Source organism: Catharus ustulatus, chromosome 1 (genome assembly GCF_009819885.2).
Source record: "Catharus ustulatus isolate bCatUst1 chromosome 1, bCatUst1.pri.v2, whole genome shotgun sequence".
Lineage (NCBI taxonomy): Eukaryota > Metazoa > Chordata > Aves > Passeriformes > Turdidae > Catharus > Catharus ustulatus.
This window is the reverse complement of record NC_046221.1, coordinates 136,254,999-136,280,941: the sequence shown is the minus strand read 5'-3', so window position 1 is coordinate 136,280,941 and position 25,943 is coordinate 136,254,999. Positions and strand designations below refer to the sequence as shown.

General features: G+C 41.1%; 1 protein-coding gene across 2 annotated transcripts in view; it reads left to right on the top strand.

Annotated features, from left to right (window-relative positions):
* The window catches only part of TRIQK (triple QxxK/R motif containing), a 62,579-nt gene extending 51,899 nt beyond the window's left edge, over window positions 1-10,680 (top strand). For both annotated transcript variants that reach the window (XM_033064712.1, XM_033064721.1), the window contains exon 5: window positions 5,396-10,680. In XM_033064712.1, the coding sequence (XP_032920603.1) occupies window positions 5,396-5,509 (114 nt within the window). In that variant the 3' untranslated portion in view covers window positions 5,510-10,680. The remainder of the gene's footprint in view (window positions 1-5,395) is intronic.
* Window positions 10,681-25,943: the final 15,263 nt, after the last annotated feature.

The following is a 25,943-nucleotide window of genomic DNA, read 5'->3' as shown; positions in this document are numbered from 1 at the left end:
ATAGAATGTCTGTCATTCTTTTGCTTATCTGCTTAATCTGTTGTGTAGTGAGATACCTCACTATGGAGATTTTATCTCATCTGGAACAAGTTAGATAGAAATAGATAACAAGACATTCCTAGTGTATTTTAGCCAAGGATATTCTCTGATTTCATGCTGTTCATAATCTGCTAAGTTGGTGAACTACATTTGCCAAAATACAGTTTCATAGCTTTGTAGAAATTTAGGCCACAAGAGACTATTAGATCATTTGATCTGCACTTCTATATGTTACAGATCATAAAATTTCATCCAAATACTTTCTGCGAAGTCTAAGCACTTTGTAATGGCCAAAATACTCGGTCTTCAAACTTATGTCTCACAAAATGCAGAGCACCTTAATGTGCCACCAGTGAATAAAGTATGATATTCCCAGTTTATCAGACTTTGATCCCTGACCTTGAAATGAAAGGGAAGGGAAACAACATGTGCAAAGAGCAGAACAAAATCAGACCCTTGCCTGATCTGAACACATAAGTATTATAATCATGGTGGTTTGACATGAGAAGAAGATGCACCAAGCAAAATCTTAGGAGGATTTTCTGTACCAACTGGAGCATTTACCCATCTTTCTTAAGCCTTCTTGTGTCTCTACTTAGGACCAGTCTGTAACAACAGCAAAACCTCGAAGCCTAGAAATGAATTTATCCAATACAATTGGAGGAAAATGTCAACATCAGAAAACTTTTGATGCTATATGGAAAAGTCTGATCAGTTAAACATAGGGTGCTAATAGTTTTAATAATCTGATACTTCAGGGATTCAGAATGTAGAACTGACCATTGAAGTAATCTGAATTTTCCTAGGGCCCTGAAGGAGAGGAGCAGCTAGGAGAGTTGAGTTTGCTGACTCCTGGCAACCAGGTCCTTCTTTTCAAACAAGTCCAAGTTGATGTATTCTTTCCAATTGCTAAATAAAAATGTACATTTTTGAGAGAGATCAGATGAGAAAAGACTCGCAGGTTTGGAAGTCCATATTTTCCTGAAGAATGTTCAGTCATTCTTGCTCCTAGAAAATGGCATCTTAGTTCAAGGCTGAACTTCCCTAACTGCAGCTGGGCCTTGAAATTTTGTTGTAAACAGGATAAAAAGACCCCACACTGTGAAATGCTTTACTTAAATACAGGTGTATATAATTATATGCTGTAACCAAACTACCTCTCATTCTCTCTATGATAAAATAAATACCGGTCATCTCCCTGCTGGAAATCCCTCCACCTTTGTACATCCAGAAATCACACTGAGGGGGTAGTTACCCATGAAATCCAAAGACCTTCTTAGAATCACAGTTTTTCAAGGCAGAGTACTCCACTTTATAAGTACTGTCTGCATCTTTGATACCTGTATATATTATTTCGCATTTAGCTGTTTTAAAATGAATCCTATTGCTTTGCAGGCATATAGCCAGGTGTTCTCTATGACTCTCTAATAGCACCCTGTTCTCATTATTTGAGACAAGTGATCTTTCCTCCATCTGAAATTTTCAGAGTGAAAAATTAGAGCCTAAAAAGTGTGGATAAAAGTTCATAAATTACTTTTGCTGCCTTGTGTTAGCTGTAGAATGTCCTGCATTAAGGAAGTAAACATTCATTTATAAATACGACTTTGTTGAAACTCTAAAACACAGTCACAATGAATATCCACCTAAAATCTTCGGTTAAGAACTATATGAGATAAAAAGATTGTCAGTTCCTATATATTTATATTTACAGCTATCCTTGATCAGCATAATTTTCTTTTTGTCTGTTTTTAGACATAGCTAGGGATAGTTGAGCATTTCAAAGACAGCAATTTGAGGTACTCTTTCACTTAGTTTTAAGCAGGATTCAGGTAAAAAAGGTGTGATTCTTTTTGAAGGATGGTTAAAAAGCCTGTAAAAGCTCTCCCTGGCATTTCCTGGGAGTATGATATTTCTCTAAATGTGTAGGATATGATGCTACCATACACAGTGTCCAGATTTGTCTTATCATAGCTAACATTTTTTCCTCACCCCCTCTCCTGATTAATCTTGTTTAGATCCCAGCTCTGCCACTTGCTCCATCAGGGTGAATTTGAGGACATAATCCAAGTATTTTGGCATGAGAGACATAAAACTGACAAAAAATGATAGGAGAATTAAATCTACATTATGCTGTGATTGTATGCATTTCCTTTATGAAAAGTTTCTGGAAAACTTAACCAAACTGAAATCAGTAGGGTTCTACATATGTTATTCTACATGTGAGAGGATAAAATAAAAAATTCTCTTCCTTTTTAAAGGCTTCTATGACTATACTTTGGGATTTGAGAGTAGAGATATTGTTTCCTAGCGTTCTGTACCATGACATAAAGGGAAAAAAAAAACGAGAAAAAAAACCCTCTGATCATTTTAAGTTTGTTTCTATAGGACTTTTCCCCTACTCTTTAATTATTCATGGTGAAATCCTTTGAGTAAATGGGTTTTGCAGAGGATGATGGGGATGATCCATAAAGTGCAAGAGAAAAGGAGCTATATGTGCCAAGCAGGGAGTATTTTAACATTTCATTTCTATGCATGACTTAAAATACAAACAGCAAAGCCTGAAAAGTATAAAACAAATTAAAATGACAATATATATCTGTTGTTGCAAATACAGTATAGCGGTGTAGCATCTCATTTGCTATTTACCTTGCAAAATTTATGTTTATAAAAGTTCATAAACTGGATGCAATTCTTAAGAGACTGTGTATCCCTTGCTGAGAGCCAGATGTCCTTTGTAAGGCCATTTGTTTTAGATTTTTGTTACTCTGCCTTTTTCACTAACTCAGAACTAAGGTTCTTGCATAATTCTCAAACTTGGACTTTTAGAGAGACTTTTCATTCCCAGGGATAATAAATACTGATCCACCCACCCAGTTCCTAGTGGCTGTGCAGGGAAAACAATATTGTTATCACAGTGTTACTCATTGTGAAACTTAGGCAGAGGAATTAAAGAACTGCTTCTGTCAAGTAGTTACTGGACAGCCTGATAATACAACCCAAGATTTTCCCAATTTCACTTCCTTTGAAACAAATATTTAATGCAGAGGTTTCTGAAAAGCTTGCTGCTGCTACCCGCAGCATTTCATAAGGGAGACTGGGGAGAAGGGAGGGTAAAGGTAAACCTATTGTAAAGCAGAAAGCGTGGGAAGTGTGGCATCCAAACAAGGGAAAAACTTTTTAATACTGGAATGAATTTGCTCTCTGTGTCAAGTATGAACGGTGCCTGCATTGTACGGTTTTGTTGTCCACTCTCCTGAGCAGATGGAGCCTGCAGTTGTATGTCACTTGTTTATTACATCCTCTTAAGATTAGTAGCTGTGTGGCCAGATGGGTCTGGGAGCACAGCTGTGGATACAAGGAAATAAATGAAACCTGTCTGATGCTGCCATGCCCTTTTGTGAGATACTGACATGTTGCAACTGCAACAAAGCAAAAATCACTTTCCTTTAATGTATGAGTGAATTAGATGTACTTTTTAAAAAAAATCAAATAATGAAATTGGGAGGATGAAGTTCAGAGGTTGGTACAATTCTAAGAGGAAAATGTAGTTGAAATCTGTAGCCAACAGCCTCAGCAAATTTGCAGGAGCAATTTTTATGTGGTAAAACAAACTTAAAGTATATCTCAATCATCCATATAAAATATAAAGCAAAGGTTTCTATAGAATAAAGAATATGCTCCTATAGAACATATGCCAACTAGGCAGTAGTATTTCAAAATTTATTAGATGGCATATGTTGAATTATTGATCCAACATTCTGATAAACTATATAATGCATTCATGTAAATGCAAATGAAATGCTGTTCTATAGAAGAATGCCAGATTATGGGCTAGACTTTAAAAAATGAAATGCACAGTTTTAACTCCTTCATGTCAGTGGACACAGTGCTGGTCACAAAGCCACCACCAACCTCGAGATGCTGGGTAGGATTAATCCCACAGTGCACACAAGAGGTACCATCTGCACTCCCTTCTACTCTAAGGGGAGAAATGGCCATTTTGGGGAAGAATTCACCTGGCCTTTCTTAGAGGACACGATGAATCTTACATCAAAGACAGACAGATTCTGTCCTTGGACAGTAAAGGGTGTCTTGTTGTCTTGGTTCAGTGCAGGTATCTCCTTTCAGTCCCACTGCCAGAGTAGGTTCAATGTGACATCTTCTGTACCAATTCAGATCACTTGTTATAAAATCACTGAACTTCTTTTCTTCTCTCACTTTAAATGCACATTGGGATTGTTCTGATGTAATTGTTTTATAGCTTAACATGAAGCTGAGAATTGGAGGGGAAGTTTTGCTTCTCTCCTTAGAGGAAGAGTGGGATTTGGAGGCGCAAACTAACCTTTAGAGGATCTCGAGTGCACAATTTTAAAAATTCATCATGATGACCAGGAGTCAAGATGTTGTTAGCTACAGAGTCATACTTTCTGTGAGGTGAAGGGACATAAGGATTTTTCACAAATTTATCTTTCATCTTTCATTGTCTAGCAAAATGAGAGTCAATGTGAAATACAGTTTCTTTGAAAGAAATAAAAATGAAATAAATATAGGAAATAAATAAAAATAAAGAGGATGAGCGTACTATAATTATATTTTTACAGAGTCCAGTCACATAATGAGTAAAATGTGTAGTATAAAAACATTTTTCTGCTTCCGAAAGCTGCCATAAATCATATATACTTTGGAAGTCTCTTTTATGTTAATTAAGAAAGATGCAGCAAGTTGCAATATTTTATGGGAAGAGAGGCAAGTGCAAGTGCAAATTGTTGTGCTTTTTGCCTTATTGCAGAGCATGAAAAAGAAAAGTTTCATCCAATTCTGAAGGAGTTTGTAGTTCCATATTGTACTACATGCCAGGAGGTTGGGAGGTAGAGGTAGCAATTTTCATTGACTTCCACCATACTGTGTTTACTTCATTAAAAAATTACAAATTTGTTGGCAAAAAGCAGTAACATATTGCTAGAAAACATCAAAATTCACAGTGTAAATTCATAACTTAAATTTGTGTTCAAAACTGTGGTTTGTGAATTCTGTCTTTTCATTTAAAAAAAAAAAAGAATAGGATAATAAAAAGATATAAATCTCCTATTTCTAGGTAAGACTAAAGATTTTCAAGCTAAATATCCTCTTTCTGATGGTATATCAGACTCACCAAAGTCTTAATTTAGTGAATGGATTCTGCAATATTTGAAATGGTAACCATAATAGAGAAATCATTAAAGCTTCAATGCCTTATGCAATTGTATATGCCTGATGTTATTTTGATGTGCATTGTAGAAGGGAAATAATATTTATTCCTGATTAATCTGAACTTACGGTATTTCTAACAGATTTTTGTTTTCTTTTATTTCTACAGGAAGTTGCCCTTGTCCTTGTAGCTATACTGGTATTTTTGTTGGCCTTCTATGCTTTTTTTTATCTTAATGTTTCCAATGAAGTTGACCTTGATCTGGACCCAGATGAAAACTAGCAGATGTAATGAATCTATCATCAAGATTTCTTCAGCTTCAACAAGACTACATAGGAACTTCACTACAGTCCCTTCACTGTAAGACAGTAAATGATGCCATTTCTTGCAGTCCAAATTCATAAGGAAGTTTTGCAATACGTCAGTCACATTTCAGGTCTCCAAAATAAGAACACTTATGCCTGGCCAAGTGTATTTGTTTAACACCAAAGCCAAGAGGAACAGTACAATACATGAAGTTTATTGTTTACGTTATTTTTTTCTCAGGCAGAGAACTTTGATGTCAAAAGACAGGTGCTACTATTATCATGGGTATTGATGCTGACTTCACAGGAGGAGCATCTGCCTTGACCAAATTTAGGAATCATAGCTTCCTAATAACCAAATTAGTTTCCTGTTCCTTTCTGAAAAGAAAGCAGAAATACCAAATAAAACGTCTTTTCTTCGTTTGTGTTTAAAATATATCAAAACCCCCTCATCCTTTCTCTTCCTTTTAATTTTTCCTGTGCATGTGTGCAAATGCATGAAGATGGAAGAAATTGTAGGAAAAAATATCTTCTTACAAGCAGTCTGTCACCTTCTATATGGACTTAATTTTCTGTCATTCCAGATTCTGTGTGCCCATATATCTGCAGTAATCTTTTTCATTCTTTTGCCAACTGTTCAGCACACATGTGTTCTGTTAGAAATGGCACCTGGATGACAGAAGCTCTAACATTCACATATGCTTCTGAAACACAGTTCTTTGCCTCCTGTGCTGTCTGAACTAGTGTAAATAGAAAGTTTAGTCGATGTTGGTTTTAATTAGTGTATTGGTCTACTATTAATATAAAGTCAAAATTGTATTTTAATTATGCTCTTCCTGATGGTTTTGGTATCAACTTGCTCTACCTGTTAGGGGCATGTTGTATAAAAACATTCCTTTTGAGCTATACCGTCATTTTAATCATCAAACTAATGTGAGAGGGTGTAAGTGATAAGAAAACACCTTTTTTTTCTGGCATGCTAATAACTGGTAAATTTGCCTCCATTACATCCTTCAGTGCTTGCAAAGTGCCTTTCAAATTAGGCACTGTGGATAGCATTTTTGTTCTTTTTGATAGCCAAAAGCCACTTGAAGAATTTGATGTGTCAGAGCAGCTGCAGGGAGTTTTAAAATTCTGGCTTTATCTTGTTCTGCTTTGAGTTTGGCATATAACTGAGCTTGTGGATATAAAGACTCAGTTTTGATCCTCTTAAAAATGTGGTCAGTCTTTCTCTGACTGAGATTCAGTTCCGATTCAGTTTGATATCAAGAACACGTAGAGCCATTGGCACTGAATGTGGCAAGGAAATTTAGGCAGACTGACTTTCAGAAAAGTTTTTGTAATTCTGAAGTTAGTGAACTAGCTTGGTTTTGCCTTTGAGATAAATTTCAGAGCTGAATGTTAAGTTTTATTGCAACTAGGTGTTTACTGTCTTGTTCCTGAGATGCCTGACTAAGATTTCTTAGAGTGATTTTGAAGACAAAGGGATACAAATCACAGCACATATTATAAGGGGAAGTATATGTCTTTTAAATTGACACAGTCCCATTACCACCACTTAAGAAACTTGGATCAATACAGTTAATTTTTAAAACATACAATAACTATGACCATATACATTATGAGTCTCTAAGGATCCATTTCATATGTGTCATAGTTTTCATTCACTTCATGCCATGCAAAACAACTCCTCTAGAGATTCAGAGTACAACAGTCTTCCGAAAAATACATGAAAGAGAAACTGATATATGCAAATATGTCTCATTTTCTAGTTATGACTGTTACAGACAAAATCCTAACATTTATGCATGCATATGACTTATAGTCCGCTACTAATCATACACATGATCAGACACCTCGCAATGTGTTGAATTTATGGTGAAGCATTATCTGACACATGGCCCAACTTCCAGTGGAGGGAAAAGCATATCACAAGCTGTCTCCTTGGATGTGGTATGCCTTTTACTTCATCAGCACCCAACCACATGTCACAGAAGCTGCAGACCTCTCCTGATACTCTGCATTAGCAGTTTTCATATTCTATAACGTGCTGGAAGGATTGATTCTTTCATGTCAGCATATAGCTCTCTGGGTCATGTGTGGTCTGAGAAAGATATGTAGTTACTCCCTTCATGCAGGTCATCTTGTTACCTGCTCTCAATTGGTTGCATTAAAAGGCAAGAAATTCTTACTGTCGAATTTGTGAACATGAAGTTCCTAGAGCAGGAATATTCCATTTCCCATTATTCTGAATCAGACCAAATCTGAAGTGCATATATATATGTGATTCTATCAGCTTCCCTGATGGGTGGCTTATGAGTCCATATTGTCTACAGTTAGCAGTTTGTCTGTTGGCTTTGTTGGGATTAGGTGTTTTCATTTGCATGAAAGATCATAGAATTATGAAATCATTGAATGGTTTGGGTTGGAATGGATGCAAATGATCATCTAGTTCTAAAATCTCTGCCATGGACAGAGACACCTTCTACTAGAGCACATTGCTCACAACTCTGTCCTGGGCTCAAACACCTACAGGAATGGGGCATCCACAACTTCCCTGGGCAACCTGTTCCAGTGCCTCACCACTCTCAGAATAAAGAATGTTTTCTAAATGTCTAATCTAAATTAACTCCCTTTCAGTATGAATCAACTCCCTCTTGTGCTGTCGCTACATGCTCTTGTAAAAAGTCCATCTTTTTTGTAGGCTTCCTTCAGGTACTAGAAGGATATTCTAATGTAACAGGAAAATTTCTTGTTGCTTAGACCAGGTAGACTTCTGTTCAGTGTATGTAGAAATACATGGTAAATACTGCAGCAAATTCACCTCCTATCAGTACAATGATTCCTAATGGGGCATGTGGCTTATTTTGCCCTTAATTATATCTGAAATTGAAATACGCCTTTTGGATTTTGGACTATCTTTGTATGAGTTGCTCAGTGTCTATTTTATTAATAAATGATTTTTTTCTATGTTGATTCTCTTATTGTTGAACATTGTTATTATGTTGAGCACACTGAATTATGTATACATTTGAAAGGACATTAAAGCAATCTAAACAGCACAATGTTCAAAAGTAAGCACTGATGTCAGTTTTAGAACATCTGGATTACTTTAGGCAGTTATAGCCACTAAACTCTTACTAAAACTAAATATGGCCTATGAATACTTAAAAGACAATGTAGAGAACTTCCTTTGGCATCCTACCCAATACTAATAGATCAGATCTCTTTCTGGAGTTGATCCATGCAGTTCTATCACTTCAGTTGTACAAGACTTTTTTATTATGGAATTGATAATTTTATATGCTTGTTTTAAAGAAGGATTGCTTTTCAAATAATTTATACGGCAAACCTGGTTTAATGAGTTTTTTCAAATATATTCACCTGAAGGAAAAGGTAGACATCAGTAGTTGCCCTCTACTTCTGGAATAAACTGAATTTCTTTCTAGCAAAGGTTGTGGAGGAGATGCGTATACTGAGTCCTTGTGCTGTGGGTGGGAGTAGATGTCCTGCCTGGAAGAATCTCTGACTAGGAAGGCATGACCGTCTTCCAGCAATGATTTTGCTCAGTAAATCTTCCTAGGTGGTTTTCCTTTTCTCTTTCATTCTTAAAGCAGAACCAGCATGTAGACCATCTCAGGACAGAAGCCTCAGTCTATTTTTTACTAGTGCTTCTAGTGAACTTTGCCAAGGAAAGGCTCTAGCTCTGCTACCTAGGGTCCATAAACATATTTTACTGGAAGCTTAGGAGACATGTTTAGCGTTCCCCTAATGGACTCTAGAGATATATTTAAACTTTTCTTGAAGAAAGTTGTAATTAAAGTTCACTGTTGCATATCATATAGACATCCTGTGATTCAGAATCAGCTCCTTCCATGCATCAGAGCAGCTGTAGCAGGACTGTGGCAGGACATGTGGACTGGGAGATTGTGCTGCAACGTCATTATCTGCTGTAATTGCAGGTAGCTACAATATGAGCAAACTCATCTGTTTACTTAGGTGTCCTCTAGAGCAGCTGACCTAAAAGTTTTGTTTGAAAACAGGTTTTGAACAACTCTACTAAAGGAAAACACAGTGAAAGCCCTACAAAACTGTTCATGCCTCTTCCATGAAAGTTGCTACCATGGAAGAGGCTCATCTGCTGACTTAGGGCCATGTTTTGAATACTGCCATTTACAGAAGGACAATTCTGCTAGGAGCTCCCAGTAGAGTGATGATTGATAAGGGATTGTCCCTGTAAGGCACAGCTGAGCCAGTTGGTGAAAGTCAAATGCATTCAGGATGACTCTCTGTAGAGAACTGTATTTGAAAAGCAGAGTAGGCAAGTTAGAGTGCCAACAAAAATGATACTTCAGATCTTGATCACATTTCAAGTTCTACTTACAGTAGCATAGTAATTAGTGGTGCTTATGACTAAGAAAATAACAATATGGCACATCAATAAGACAGCAGAAATGTGATGTTGGAACTGCATCCTAAAAGATTTTACAGTGGATTATGCCTGCACTTTGGGAAGTGAAGCCATGAGATGAATAAATTGGCAAAGTTTATCTGTGATCTTATGCTTACAATATTTTTCCCTGAAAGAGCCAGCAGAGATACTTTGCAGTACTTTTCCCCATCATCCTCTTAGTTTGCTGTAATGCATTTTTGTAGATGTATTTTTTCTACACATTTCCAAGAGTGAAAAAAAAATGTTTGCAGTTCATCAATTCATTTAATTGACAGAATCCTCTACTCATCCTTTTATCCCCCCTTAATCACAATCAAATTAGTGGGGAGACAGCCAAAATGTTAGGTACCAGTGTCTCTCAAGCAGATGTCACACCACTATTTTTTAGCTCGTTTAAATGAATAAACATGTTAAACTGTGAAGTATTACATTTTAGATTTTTTCATTAAAAAAATGGGACAATCTGTTTACTGTCCTTAATTGAGACAACAATCCTGGTGGTTGCCAGTTTTGGCAGTCGTAATGATGAACTATAAATATTGGGACAGACTAACTGATGATTGTGGAGGATAGTTCAAGTACAATACTCATTCTGCATGAATACTTTTTTCAGTGCTACATTTTTTCTAGCTTCCATGATTGTTATATGGTTTTGCATGTTGAAAACAAATAAATATCTGGCTAGTCAATCAATAGGCTTGATTCTGTTGTCTTATTCTCCATAACTACATATAGCATAGAAAAGCTGTCCACCCTGGACCACAGTTCATGCCTTGCCCAAACTCTCCCTAAAAGATATATGTCCATGTTAGTTACAAATATGAGCAACAAAGAGCTTCGTTTTGCTGAACCGTGGAAAAACAGAGCAACATAAAGCTCTTTAATACTCTTTTTGCCATTTCACAAAGATATTGTAGAAATTTAAAATAGTTCAGCCATAGGAGGTGAGTATGGAGTTTGGAGTTTGGTGACAAACATTGTTCCATCACATTTCCTTCAGAAACAAGGCTGGAAGTAAATTGCAGCAAAATATCCAGTTCTTCCAGGAGCCAGCCAACTCACAAGTCACCATGCTGCTCAAGAAGAGTTAAGTCTGATATAGAGTCAGAGCTACCACAACTTCTTCTTTTTCCTAGGACAATAAAAGTGCCACATGGAGATGAAGGTATGTGGAGCATCTTTATCATTTATTTAAATAAGAAAGAAACAGGGTTTGGGGATTTACACAAAGGATAAGTCAAAGTAGTTGCTGCTGCCTTTATGTGTAAAGTCACATTATGCCAAGCTAGACTAGCTTTGTGTCTGTTACAGAGTTAAATGTAAATGTTCTGATACTGGCAATGTCCACATTTCTCTATAGGCACCTTCTCCTGTGAGACTGTTAGCAGAGAGGAGGGATGTGGAGGGAAATGGCAAGGGAACACTTTTGCTGATTCTGCACTCCTAAAGCATCTCTCCTGCTCAGTGGGGAGCTGCTGGTGTTTAGAGTAGGACTGCAGTCCTGGATTGCTTTGGACAGGCTACAAAAAGAATAGAGCAGAGCTTAACCTACAGGGTGAGTCTCCTACCATTACTGGTGCCTGATTTGTTATCACAAATAAATAGAAGCTGAGACATTCAGTGTTTTCACTTTTATTTGTTAGGTTCTTAGGACGGTGCCAGAAAAATTGTCTTTTGTTGTCCTTTTGAAACTGTTCTGCATAGTTGTTTTGCTTACTGTCTGTGGGACTCCTGTCCAGTCAAAAAATGTCACATGCCTACTGCTCTTTGGTAGTAAGAGGTCTGCTGCCTTTTGCTTTTGCAGAGAAGGGCTGGAGAGTAACCTGCTGTCTCCCTGCTCTCACCTGGCAGAAGCTGAAGAGGCCTCAAGTCACTCTTACTGAGTAATGCAGTAAAACCTTTTTCTGTTTTGGTGAGGACAGCACATTGTGAATTCAGGGCAGCTTTATTTAGCCTTTGCTGCCTGAGAAACCTTTAGAACCAAGCATAGTGAAACTCAGGTTTTTCCCTACCTCCCTTTTGATGGCTTCCTTCAACTTAAGATGACCTAAAGTACTATGTTTGTCTGCTTAAGGCAGGGCTGTTTTAACACCAGTGTCATGGGGTTTTGCTGCCCTAAAGAGCTCATGACTGCAGGTGACCATGTTTATGTTTATCTGTTCATTAATCATAGTCTTTCTTGAGCTGCTCTTCTCAGGCAGTACTCTGCCTTTGTTCCACTCTATCTCTGCTGCTCCAGAGATAACAGGATGCACTAAACAGAAAAGAGAGTAGAGTGGCTTTTTTAGATCATTACCAAAGCCACAAATTAATTTAAAGTTAGGCAATATATGTGGGGGCATTCTCCCGGTGCACTGTATAGATGTTTGTTTTGAAGAGCAGCCTGTTCTTGTGAATTATATTTGACAGTCCTTGCACTTATACATGGAGGATTCTGAGTTCACATTAAATTATGTTATAAACATGACTCTGTTATTCATGAGAATACATCTGAATTTTTTATTTTCTCATAAACTGATCATCAGCTGCCTTTAATTAATAGAAGAGTGGCCTTTATTTTTCAAAGTTACAGTTCGGTCAAATACAGCTTCTCATCTGAAATGTTACAGAATTATAATTACATCCTTTTGGTTAAGGGTTTCCTCAAAATAAGAATTACTTGCAATATGTATATCTTTTTCTGAGGACTGCAGTGATGAAATTTGGTAAATTCTTCACAGAAATACCAGATATATGACTCCAACAAAAGCAATGGTTTTGAAATTTTTTCCTTGTCAGCGGGCTTTACCTTCTGTCTTTGGAAATTTTCAAATTGATATCAGATGGAGTGGGAAATGCCTGAAGAACAAATGAAAGGACTGAAATAAATGTTCAAGAGACTGTTCCCATGCATTATTCAGCCCCTCATGTACACAGGGCTGTGACTGAGGTTATGTCAGTGTTGTGGGGTGGTGGAGAGGCAGCACATCGGAGACAGCCCACTTTACTTCTGAATGTAGCACCCTCAAACCCACAGTGGCAAGTGTTTCTTCTACACTAAATTAGGCTCCTATATACAGAAGAGATGTCTCTTACTAAATTAATTCCTATCTACAGAAAAAGATAGATTCTGTTTTATACATCTTTACGAATAGAAAAAAGAAAAAATTTTCCCTATGAGCAAGGGCATTTGGAAATAAGAATCATTCCTGTGGCATAAAAGTTGTGCATAGGCATCAAACATGTTTAATTAATTTAATTAATTAAATTTAAAAGATAATGCAAATACAGAAAGGAAGATTTCATTGATCCACTATTTCTTACAGTACAGATCTCTAGAATAATTTCCACAAAGCTATTTCACCACTAGTTTAAAAATCATCATTGCCAACTCAGAATGAAAAATTATCTTGTATTTCCCAGAAACAAGAAAATTAGTGTATCTTTGTTAAACACTGTTAAACTCAATTGTTTTGAAAGGGTCCACCAGAGGGTATTTACAATAATATATAACTGAAAGTGATGTAGAATAACAGAAAAAAATAAGTAACTGGATTTCAACCAAACAGCTACAGAGCTGGCCTAGGGACCTTCAGCTGTTCCTTGCTGCTTCCTTGCAAAGCCTTGAGGAACAGATCTGTCACATCCACTCATTGACATTTATCTTAGTGCCTTAATTTTCCTGTCAGTTGTAAAGAATTAAAACTCCTTGGTCATTGGTCTGGAGCAGGCTAGATTTGATCTTTGCACCTAGATCAGGCTTTCCAGCTTGCTCATATCAAGGTTCTTCGTCAGGTTCCTTCCAGAGAGCCTAAGCAGTTTGAAAAGAGTCTGAGTAGTCTTCCATCAGGTGAGCAATGAGGTAACACAAGATGAAAACACTGAAAAACTGACACAGCCTCCCTTAGAGAGAGAAATATTTGCTGATGTTGTCTGGCAGTGGGGTACACGATGTGTCAAGTTCTCTATGAAGGGAGGAGTGAGCCTGGGCAGACACATCTTGGGATGTCAGCAGGGACTTGATGCAGATGTTCTGCCAGATGCTGCTGCTTATGGACTCCCTCCTCCAATGGCAGAAACCCAAGAAAACTTATGAGAGGACCCCAATGCAATCTTTTCATGAGTAAGATCATGAGAATTGTTTCTCATGCTAAGAAGGAGGAAAAGTTGTTTGGTTCATTAACAACTCAGGATTATAGGAATCGCAGGTGCTGCAATAAACCATTCTTAGCTTAACAGCAAAGGTTCCTTGTAAAGCTTCACAGAAGTCTATGCACATTACAGATAACTAAACAATATAAATTCTTGTAGTCAGGAAATTGATGCAGCTGGAAATGAGAGAGAAAAAAACCACACACACACCGCAAAAAAACTCCTAATCCCAAACCCCAAAAACATTTCAATAAGAAGTATGCTAATTTTCTTCCAGAGAAACTACAGAGGCCCTAACTCTGATGGAGTCTGAGGAAGGAGTCATGTACAATACTGATGTCTCCTTTCATCATGTGGTAGCCACAGGGTAACACATCTTTCTACCCAGCCAACAGGAATACTTTAATTAAGTAAAACAGGATTACAAAACTCTGGGCTACCTAACTGCCCTGATTTAGAGACCTGCAGAAATAAAGCTCTCAGGTTATAAATTACAGCTTATATAGATACCCCACTAGTACATCCCTCACAGCCAAATACCAAAACCAGATCCACCAGCAACATATTCGTGCTCTGTCAAGTTCTCCCGTGCCTCAGAAGTCTTGAGGAATAGAGACTCTGTGAGAGATTTTTGTGTTATGTTGGTCCTCTCACAAGGTGTTTCTTGACCTTAGCATAGACTGAGAGGTGAAGCTGGCAGGCGAATGAGGATGAAAAAAGAGGAGAGTCTGTAAAAACCCCTACTCTATGCTAGTCTTAATTATTTGGAGGTAGATATTACAGCTGTCCTTGGAGATGGAACTGGAATAAAGTATTTCAGGAAAGACACTGCTGTTCCTCTTTGGAAAGCACAGTGGAAAAAGTTTGGGCCATCTATGTCCCAGTGTAGGAATAATCAGAAGGTACTGAAATGAAGAAAGCAACTAGCAAGTAGAGCAGGCTCTTCTTCCAGACCCTCACATCCACAGCAATGCCATGGCCTGGAGGAGCAGCACTGTCGCTACGATATGGCTGGGAACCAAGAAAGCAGCCTTGCTCTCAGGCTGCCCAAGGACAAGAACTCAAAACAAAGATTAATCACCTGCTAGAGGATGTGTTGTTCTTCACAGTGCATGTTTCTAAAGGGGTGTTCCTCCTCTGCCCAGTGAATTGTCTCTAATTTGTTTTGCACGATGTATATTATTTAAACCCATGATTTCCTTCAATAAATGGTCTTTTCTGGTCCTGCAAGAAAGCTGCCGTGTTACTGTCCCTTTCACTGCTCTGGAACCACACAGCACTTCCTCTCCATCTGAATCCCAAGCCTTTGGCCAGTTCACTCTGCCTGGAGCTTGGGAAAAACAAGTGTTTTGTGACCTTCAGCAGCAATTATGCAGGAGGTCTCTGCAAGAATGAAAATTTGCTCACATGGAAGGAAAGAGCTTGGAAAACTGCGTAATACTACACCCACTGACATTCCCTACTTGTGAACTGTGTCACTGCTTTTCATCCCTCTTAAAAACAAAGTTGATTTGACTAATACTGCTGTTCCTAATGACTTGTTTTTCTGGATATATGGCAGTTGCATTAAAGGGGAAGAAAGCCCACACAGCAGTGGCTTGATTCACTGTGGCTGGCACAGCGATGGGTGCAGTGTCTCTGGCAGGGCAGCTTGTTATGGAGGAGGCAGGAGTCTGGCCATGGTTACACCATCATGACACATTTCTCCCACTGGAATTGCCTGCTCTGAGAGTCCCTGCAGGGCCAGTGCAGCTGCATCAGCCTTCCTGGCAGCTTTAGTATTGACAGGGCTGATCTCTGCAGTGGACCCCAGCAAGCAGTACCCTGGAGACAAAACCAAGTCAGGAATGCATAGCCACAGAGGACACAGAGCCTAGATCTGCTGAATTGTCAGGAGGCTGGTGTCTAAATCCAACTCCAGCCAGAAATGAAGGGAATCCAGAGGTTGGTTTGGTTAAGGGCTGATTCTCCACTGCTCCTCAATGTACAGTGGACAGCTGGACACAGCAGAAGTCTCTGTAGAGCAGGAGGCAGTCTGGAGTTGCAGGTGTGTGAATATGCCACCAAAGGGCCACCACCTGCCCAGAGTTCTGCTCCCAATCCACAGTGGAACCACAGGTGACCTTTGCAACAGCGTGTCTGGTAGTGCACAGACCCACTGCATGCTATGGCAATATTAAATTTGCTTGTGGGTGTGCTTGGGTGTGTGGTGTCTGAAGGGCTGTCTCCAGCTGCTCCCAGGCTAGCCCAGGTTTGTTGCATGTATGATGGACAATACACATTATTATGTATCATATTGTGCCAAGCAAGACTCTGCGGGCACATGCATAGAAGCACAGGATGATTTGGGCTGGAATGGATCTTAAAAATCCTCTAGTTCACATCCCTCTGCCATAAGCAGGGACACCTTCCACTAGACCAGATTGCTCAGAGCCCCATCCAACCTGGCCTGCAATACCTCCAGAGATGAGACATCCACAGCTTCTCTGGGAAACCTGTTCCAATGGCTCACAGTGCCACCCTCACAGTAAAGAGTTTTTTCCTAATATCAAAACCTATCAATTTCCAATTTAATGCCATTACCGCTTGTCCCATCTCTAGTGGTATAAAAATTGTAAATTTTCTCTGGAATAATTATAATAATTATATTGTTTATGACTTGTGATTTGTTTTTTCCAGTGTTTTTCACACCACTGTATCTAATCACCACTGAGATTTTAGCAGAGCTCTAGGAGACCATGTCACGTTTTTTGTCCCCCATACATGTATGTTTTCTTGGGTTGCATTAAATAAGATGTTTTGTACTCACTATATTTTGCAACAAGCCAGTATAACAGAGTTGCAACTTCTGAACAGTGCTGAACTGAAAATACAGGAAAAGTAGTAAACCTAGACCATTAGTTGCAAAAAAATGAATTTAGTAATATTCATTATTCAGTCACTGATTAAAATACTTATTTCTAATTATTAAATCATTAATAATTTAAATACTTTAAATATCTTTAATTAAATCCACTGTGCTGAATAATACCAAATTCATTAAGATGAAAGTGATAGGTTGGGATGTAAAGAGTCTTCTTAAAAAGTGGTTCACTTCATTCAGTGCATGGTGGCAACAGGCCTCCTCCTGAAACCTCCTCAGGGTATGTTTTACAGCCATTAGGAAGTTACAGTGCTGGGGTTTTTTTGTCAAAGCCAGGTTTTTTTCTTCCTCCAGTATGGTGCTGGGATTGCTGTGCAGCTTAAGGTTTTGCCATAAGATTGAAACAAAACTCAAAAACCTTATAATTACTAAACACCATGTAAGCCTTTTCTCTGAAGCAAAAGGAGGTTTAGCTGTTGTTTGCCTACAAACCTGAACTCAAGTACTTTCCCTTTCATTATTACATATTAGTACTTATTCCTTCTCCTGATCCTAATCTCTCATAACCTCATCCAATCTATTGTAACCTTACCCATATTTGAGCAGATGTTGTGATTCATTCCAGAGGTGGCTGCATTTCAGTAACTGAGTGAAGTGGTCCCACTGCATCATTTTACAAAGTTTGTAGAATTATTTAATGGAAACATTTTATTTAAATGTAAATTATTCCACTATTATCATCATGATCATCATCATTATTATTACTGTCATTGTCATCAACTACTAGGTGTGAATACTAAGAATTTTTCTATCCACATTAGGACTAGAAAGAAGCACACAGGAGTACAGCAGAGGTAATTGTCTACCTATTCTTTTGTGTGAATGGACTCATAGTTTACTATCAGCTTTGTATTTTTTTTCTTCACTCAGGTAGTAGTAAATGTAATGAAAACAGTTTAGAGGTATTTGAATTCAGTAAACAAGTAACAGATTTAAACAAGTAAACAGATTTAACATGAATTTTACATTATGCCTTAGTTTTCCTGGCAGACTTTATTATTCCTTTGTAGGACATCTTTACACTGGCTCTGTGAAACCCTCAAAGAAATGTTTCATAGGTGCATGTCACCTGTTGTTCATTGTGATGAAATTCATACCATTAAGAGAATGGCTGTAAAATGTTGTATGTGGACATGCATTACCTCATTATCTAAATATGGTGCATAAAATTTATTCCTAATAAGATCTGTTAGTCATAATAAACATAGTCTGTTCTCCAACAGTGGGGAAAAGTTTGTCCTTTATACTTTTGAAGTGTGGTGGCCACTGGAAGAAAAATATTTGGAGTTTCCCAAATACAAATCCCTGGATTTAAGAGGATTCAGAACCAGTGCAGGTTTTACCCATCACAACGCTCTACCACTGATATATGCAATTTCTCAGTCTCTGATCCTTGTTTGGGTGTCCAGGGTCCATGAGCAGCACATGGAGGTTCTGGAGAGTGGAGCATACTCGATGACAGGATGGGGAGATGTGGAAGTCAAGAGCCTGTCTGAAATCCCATGCCCTACCCCACTTTGGAATGTTTTTTTAATGCCATTGAAGAAGAAGGCTTGTCCATCTCCCCACAATCTGAATGCTCTCTTGATGGCAGTAGGCTCCAGCTCTGTCAAAAGTGGAGCACCTGTTGGATCTCTTAATCATGGCCTGACAGAAATTACCATTCCTTTTCTATGAGAAGGGGGTGAGAAAATCTCACAATGACTTCCAGGGAGATTAGATCTTCTGACTAGAGTATATCACAAGAGGAATATGTTCCTCTGGGGGTCCTGGTCAGTGTAAAGTTGAATGTGAGCCAGCAGTGCCCTGGCAACCAGGAGGGCCAACCCTGTCCTGGCATGGCCAGCTGGGCAAGGGAGAGATTGTCCTGCTCTGCTCTGAGCTGGGGCAGCCTTGCCCCAAGTGTTGGGAGCAGTCTGAGGTGCCACAATGTAAAAAAGACATTAAACTATTAGAGAGTGTCCAAAGGAGGGCAATAAGGCTGGTGAAGGGCCTACAGGGGAAGCTGTATGAGGGACAACTGAGGTCACTTGGTTTGTTCGGCCTGGAGGAGACTGAGGAGAGACCTCATTGTAGTCTGCAACTTCCTTGTGAGGGGAACAGGAGGGGCAGACACTGATCTCTCTGGTCACCTGTGACAGGAGCTGAGAGAATTTGTGTCAGGGGAGGTTTAGATTGGATTATCGAGAAAAAGTTCTTCACCCAGAAAGTGGTTGGGTTCCCAGGCTCCCCAGGGAAGTGGTCACAATCCTGGCAGAGGTCAGTAATTTTTTGGACAGTGTTGTCGAGCAGATAGTGTGACTTTTGGGCATGGTGTTGTGCAGGGCCAGCAGTTGGACTCCATGGTCCTTGTGGGTCACTTTCAACTCAGTACACTCTGTTTCTGTGAGCTCTGACTGGGCATAGCAAGGCATTGAGCTGCATCTCTCATATCCCATTCAAATACTACAGTAGTTTAGACCAGGGGAGGACTCCAGCAGCCATATTTCAAAAGAAATCAATAGCTGCCATTGTGTTTTATGAAAAATCCAATTTCAGAGCTCTTTGGTGGAAATTCTTGGAGTGCTCAAACCAGCCCTGGGGGAAGATAAAGAGAGGAACATATTTTTGTGTCTGAACTAAGGTGGTGCCTGAAGTGGATGCTGGGCAACTTGACCTTTTTAACACCAAAGAGCTCTTGGGTGTGACCCAAATTCAAGAGGCCTGGGAAGCTTTTGTACTGGCAGCTGAGCTTAGAGTTTGGAAACCTCCTGACACAGATAGCAGAATCTCCCTTTTGAATGGAAGTACATAAATTCCAACTCTGCCACATTTTAAGCATCTAAGTCCTCTTCTGAGTATAAAGCCATGACATATATATGCACACCCTTCCATCTGAACTCCAAGATTTCATTCTTATTGCACAACTCAGGAAACTTTTAAACCTTAATTTATGCTGAATGTGCATTGAAGAGTGTGCTGGTTTTGGCTGGGGTAGAGTTACAGTAATTTCACGACCATAAGGTGCACTGGACTATAAGGCGCACCCCCCGGGAGCCGGCACTTTTCGCAACTTTGTAGATCAGATAAGGTGCACCGGACTATAAGGCGCACTTTTTTTTTTGCAGCGGGGCTCCTCCCCCAGTTTCCCCCGTGTGGTTGCTGGCTGAGGCCCCGCCTCAACCCGGCAGCCATTGTCCCCCGGGCCCGCCTGTACCCAGCGGGGCCGGGCTATGTCCGCCACCACTCCATGCAGCGTCCCTGGGGCCCCGCTGCTCCGTGGAGCGTCCCCGGGGCCGGGCTATGTCCACCGCTGCTCCGTGCAGCGTGCCCGGGGCCCCACTGCTCCAGGAGTTCCCGGGCGCTCCGGGTGTCACGTGCCCCCTTGGCGCACCGGGAACCCCGCACTGCTGGTGCGCTCTGGGAGTCCCCTGGCGCTCTGGGTGACCCGATGCCGGCAGGCTCGCCCCGTGCCGCCGCTGCCCCAATTCCGGCGGCTTTCCGCCCCCCCCTGCCCGGCGGCCACCCCGATGCCAGCGGGCCCGCCCCGTGGGGCCACCTCCCCGATACCAGCGGCTTTGTCCCCTGCCCGGGCTGTGCCACCATGCTTTCCCTGCCACCGCGCGGCCGCCGCCCCGATGCCACCGGGCTCGCCCCGGCCCGGCGTTGGCCTGATGCCGCCCCGATGCTGGGTGAGCTCTGCTCGACTGGGGACTGTTGCAGGCTCGCACTTCCGGGGTGGCAGATGTCGCAACTTTGTACATCAGATAAGGTGCACCAGACTATAAGGCGTACTTCTGGGTTCGAGGGAAAATTTTAGTCAAAAGGGTGCGCCTTATAGTCGTGAAATTACTGTAATTTTCTTTACAGTAATGAACTGTGTCTTGGATTTCTGCTGAACACAGGGCTGATCATATAGAGATGTTTCAGTTACTGCTGAGCAGGGCTCACCCAGAATCAAAGCCTTTGTTCTTCTCATACTGCCATGACAGCGAGGAAGTTGGGGGTGCATGGGAGGTTGGCAGGGGACACAGCTGGGACAGGTGACCCCAAATGACCAAGGGGATATTCCAGACCATGTAGCATCATGCTCAGTATATAAAGTATATAAAGGAGGAAGGGGGGGTGTTTGGATTGATGGTATTTGTTTTCCCGAGTAACTGTTATGTGTGATGGGGCTCTGCTCTCCTGGAGATGTCTGAACACCTGCCTGCCCGTGGGAAGCAGTGAATTAATTCTTTGCTTTGCTTTACTCGCGTTCATGACTTTTGCTTTCCCTGTTACACTGTCTTTATCTCAGCCCATGGGTTTTCTACCTTTTGTCCTTGGATTCTCTCCCTGATCCTGCTGGTGGGGGAGTGAACTAGCAGCTGTGTAGGACTTGGCTGCTGGCTGGGGTTAGACCACAACAAATAGCATTTTCATCCTGAGTTTTCTTTTCACTATTTCTTGCTAAACTAGCATACAGCAGACATGAAAACGCATGAGGGGTTTCTATAACAACACTGCGAAATAATAAATTCCACAAAGCAACTCTGGAATCTACAAATGATGTAAATGTTTTTTTTCATTTAATTACTATCTACATTTGTGTCCAGCTTCAGAATAATACAGCTGCAAAAGTAATTAATTAATATAGGAATGCAGTTTAATAACAGCACAAGGGTTCTGTGTTCACCAGTTGGTTACGGGCACTAGCTAGCATGTTGATAACAGGTTGTTGCCATTGTTGCCACCTCATTAGAAAATTAGCATTTAATTAACTTAGGAAGATATGGAACAATTTTGGTATGGGAAATATTTGTACACATTGTCTATTGGAATTAAAAGCTCCCATCCAGCAAAAAGCACAGCAGCCTCTACAGCTGGTGGCTGTTGGCCCACAGAAACTAAACAGACTCGCTGGTCTGTGCAGCTGCAGCCGCTGCCTTTGATTTGGAGGGGAAAGGGAAGCCGTGAGACTGTTATCCAAGGCACCAGCTGAAAGGAGCAATCCAGCTGTGACATCAGTGCCTGCCTTGCAGGCGCTGCAGCGAGTGCCCAAAAGTATTAATGCATAGACACTGTGCGTTCCGAAGGGTCGAGCAAAAGTTTTAAAGGAAAGATGGCTCTGCTTCAAACTGGGCTTGATGCAGCCTCCCCTGAAGCCAGTGGGAGTATTTCCACTGACTTCACTGGGCTTTGGATGGCCCCACTGGGGCGTACTGGCCCGAGAGCATCGGTGCTGATTTGAGCCAGGTGCAGGGGGAGGCGGGTCAAGCTGCTCGAAGGTTAACCACTGCTGGTTTGCAGGGGCAGAGGGTGACGAAGAGAAGGGGACAGCTAGAAAGGGAAGGGACTGCTGAAAGACAGCTGGATTTTCTTGCTGTTGCTTTGTTCATGTTAACACTGGCTCAATGGTCTAAGGTCTTGGTGGATGAAAAGATCCTCTTTAAACTTCAATGTTGAAAAAATAGCCTTAAACCTCCTGCTGTCAAACACAAAACAGAAAAAAATCTCCCGGTTCCTGGGGTGAATTATTTTTCTGACCAGCCTCTTCTATGTAGTTAGATGCAAAAGCAGAGGAACAGTCAGATGACATTGAGCCTCGCTCCTGCGGGGTGAGGAATTCACACCTACGAGTGCCAGCTCTGCCATGGGCATCTGTGGGGGATTCCTCCAGGCGGGGGTAAATGGTTATATCACCTCTGTCATCCCTTGGGCTCAGGAGCACGTACTGCAAACCCTCTGCACGTGTTTCATGTTGCACATGCAAAGCCATGGAGTGGTGCCAGCATCCCACAAGTTTCTCCCACTGACGTCCCCTCAGCTGCAGCTGCAGCAGCAGGATCTGTCCTAACCCCAGGCTGAACCAGCTCTCTGCAGCAGCCAGCCTGCTCAGCTGCTCTGGCAGCCCTGCTCCAGCGTCTCCAGGTACTTCTGACAGAGATGTCACTGCCCTTGCCAGCAAAATCTGTGCTCCCAGCTCTTTAAATGCCCTTCCCCCGTCCTGCCAGGCGGGCTGCCACCTGCCAGGAGCTCTGCAGAGGGACGGCAGGGTCTCACCGAGCAGGACACCAGGGTGGGCTGTATTGTGTGAGGCTGTCTCCCCTGGGGATGTCGCTGCTGTCGGTGTCTGAGCTGACAGGTAGGGACGGACAGCACCCATCAATCACACCCTGAGGAGCCGGAGCCGCTGCCATTCCTGCTGTGGGGAGCAGCCGAGCCCACGGGCTCCGTGGGGCTGTCACTGGGGCGAATGGCCTCGCTGACAGAGCTGCTCCTGAGAGCATCTCCCACAGCTATTCCTGTTTATCCCAGGCAACTGCCCCCCATTCTTCCTCCTGGAGCGAGGTGAACAAATGCCAGAGCTGGAGGGATTAAGATAATTGTGTTGTCATTGGTGCAGGTGCTTTTTGAGGCATACACTGAGGTGTGTGACACCGCTCTGCACTGTGTGTCAGGCTGTGAGGGAGGCAGTGAAATGGGTGTAAAAAAGGGTATTCCTTGAGCCAAGGACAGACAGACACAGTGGGGGCTGAGGGGGCATGCCTGCACTACACGCCTTTAATTGGTGGCAGCAATTAAAGGCTCTGTGCGTGTGAAGGAAGGGATGTAGAAGAGCATAAGTACTGAAGGTTCACCATTTCTTTGAGGGGAAAATTATGTGGGCTTCAGAGCTGCAACAGCATTTAATCACCCCAAAATCATCTGGCCCGTTCACAGTAGGGTTAGTGATGAAGGGCAGAGGTGCAGGAATGTAGCTCAAAGTCTTTTCACTGCCCAGCAGCAATGGTTAAATACATGAAGGGAGGGACAAATAAACTAGGAAGCACCACAAAAAGCAGCAAAACAGTAAAACACATCATTAAAATCTCATTCTGTGTTAGTTGTATTTTTTCCCACCACTAATTCAGAAGAGCTGGCTGGTTCTACATTACAAGTGGTCCCACAGGTTTATTGCACAGAGCACGTGTTGGGCCTCATGGACACTTGTCCATGGACCTTATGGACTGTTGCTGTGTGTGTGGCTCTGTGGAAGGCAGAAGGATGGATCCCTGTCCAGCAGGATCTGGTGAGCCACTGTATGACACAGACTGACCTGGGCTGGGGCCTTCAGGAGAGAACTCCACACTCTTGTACACTTCTGTGCTGGCTTTTCCATTTATGTTTTCCTCTGTTTTCACATTGCTCTCAAAGCCAGTAATTTATCTTTGGTGAGATTTGGGCTGCCTACTTTGGCACTAAAATTCAAGAATATGATTTAAAAATCTAGAGACCACTGTAGTTTAAGCCTAGAGGCACCCATACCCACTTCAGTAGATCCCAGAATTCCCAGGAGCAAATACCTCCTATTCTTGGAAACATTTGGGCATTTAAAGGACTACAAATTGGAACACAGAGCCATCATCTTGTCACATCCCTCCTCCATATGCTTCATTCCACACACACTGAATACCTGTGGGACACATCCCCATTAGCAAACCATGCCTGGCCTGAACATGGTTGTGCCTCCTGCAGTTGTCCAAAATGCATTTTCAGCATGTTTCTCCCCAGCAAGATTCATGCTCCAGCCCACCTGCTATCAACAGTCAAGCTCTGGTGACAATCTGGGACACTGTGTCCATCTCTGCTCTGCTTTATCCAACAGCCACCTCTGCCATCCCTGGGTCCAGACATGCAGTAGCCAAATCCTTACAGCCCATCCAGTCCTGCTCTCAGAAAATGTGTGGACAGTTATGCTGCTGAACACTGATGAAATTTCAGGTGGTGCTAAATCTCCCTACTACACACTACCTACATTCTGGCATTTCACTAATTTGAATTGCTGATCTATTTAAAATGTAAATTGCTGATCTATTTAAAAGGCTACAGCAGGAGCACAGTTTACATGGAGATCCAGCTGGGATGGAGGGTCAACATTCAAGTTCAGTGTTTTCTTTCTAAACAACTTGGCTGCTAGAACAACACCTCGAGGATTTGAATTTAGTAGATCAAATTTTCTTCACAGTACATTCCCACTGACACCACTTAGGTCAATGGACCAGCTTGTGAACTCAGTTAAATCAGCATGTATTGGGAGTAACATTACAGAGAGTTGTGGAACTATTCCAGATTTAAATTGGTGATAATGAGACCAAAATTTGGTCCAATGTACTTGCAGAGATCTGAGAGCAAAGCATTCATTTCAATCCTCACGTAAAATACACCACCCTGCAGACTTCTTTAAATCCTTGAACACAAGTCTCTGTGTAACAATAAACATAAACAGAGTGAACACTAAGAGAATAAAAGATTAAAAGTTATCTGCTAGCTCATACCAAAATTAAGCCTGTGAATATTTCTGGGTAGATGCGAGAAGAAAAAACAAACAAACAAACAAACAGATAAGCTAATCAGATAAGCTATATTAATTTTCAGGTTATGAGCTTGCAAATATTTTTAAATGTTCTAGTTTAACACAGTATTTTAAGATGAAAGCTATAATTCGAGGTTCCACCCTTGCAATAACTAGGTACACTACTTTTGTTAGTGGCACCAGCATCCCAATTATTTTATCCATGTTTTATCAATCACCCATGTGATTTTTTGTACTTCAGGACTTAGACTTCTGACTAAATACCCGCCAATTCCCTTTCTTTTACTCTTCCCACTTTAGCTGCTTTGTGATTTATCAGCTTTTCCAGAGATAATTTCAGAAAGTGATTTTTTTTTAATATTTGCATGAAAATTTTATTGTTGATTAGTTCAAGTTCTTGAATGCTTATTCATAGAAGAGACCTCCTCCTCTTTAGCTTATTGCAAACCTCAGTATTCTTCCTGTTTGGACAATGAAAAGTGGTAACTAGCACTCTGACAGCTGAGCTCCCAGAGTTAATACACATGTGATGCAGTTGTAGAAACCAATATACCATTCAAAAATAAAGTATGAACAACCATAACAGC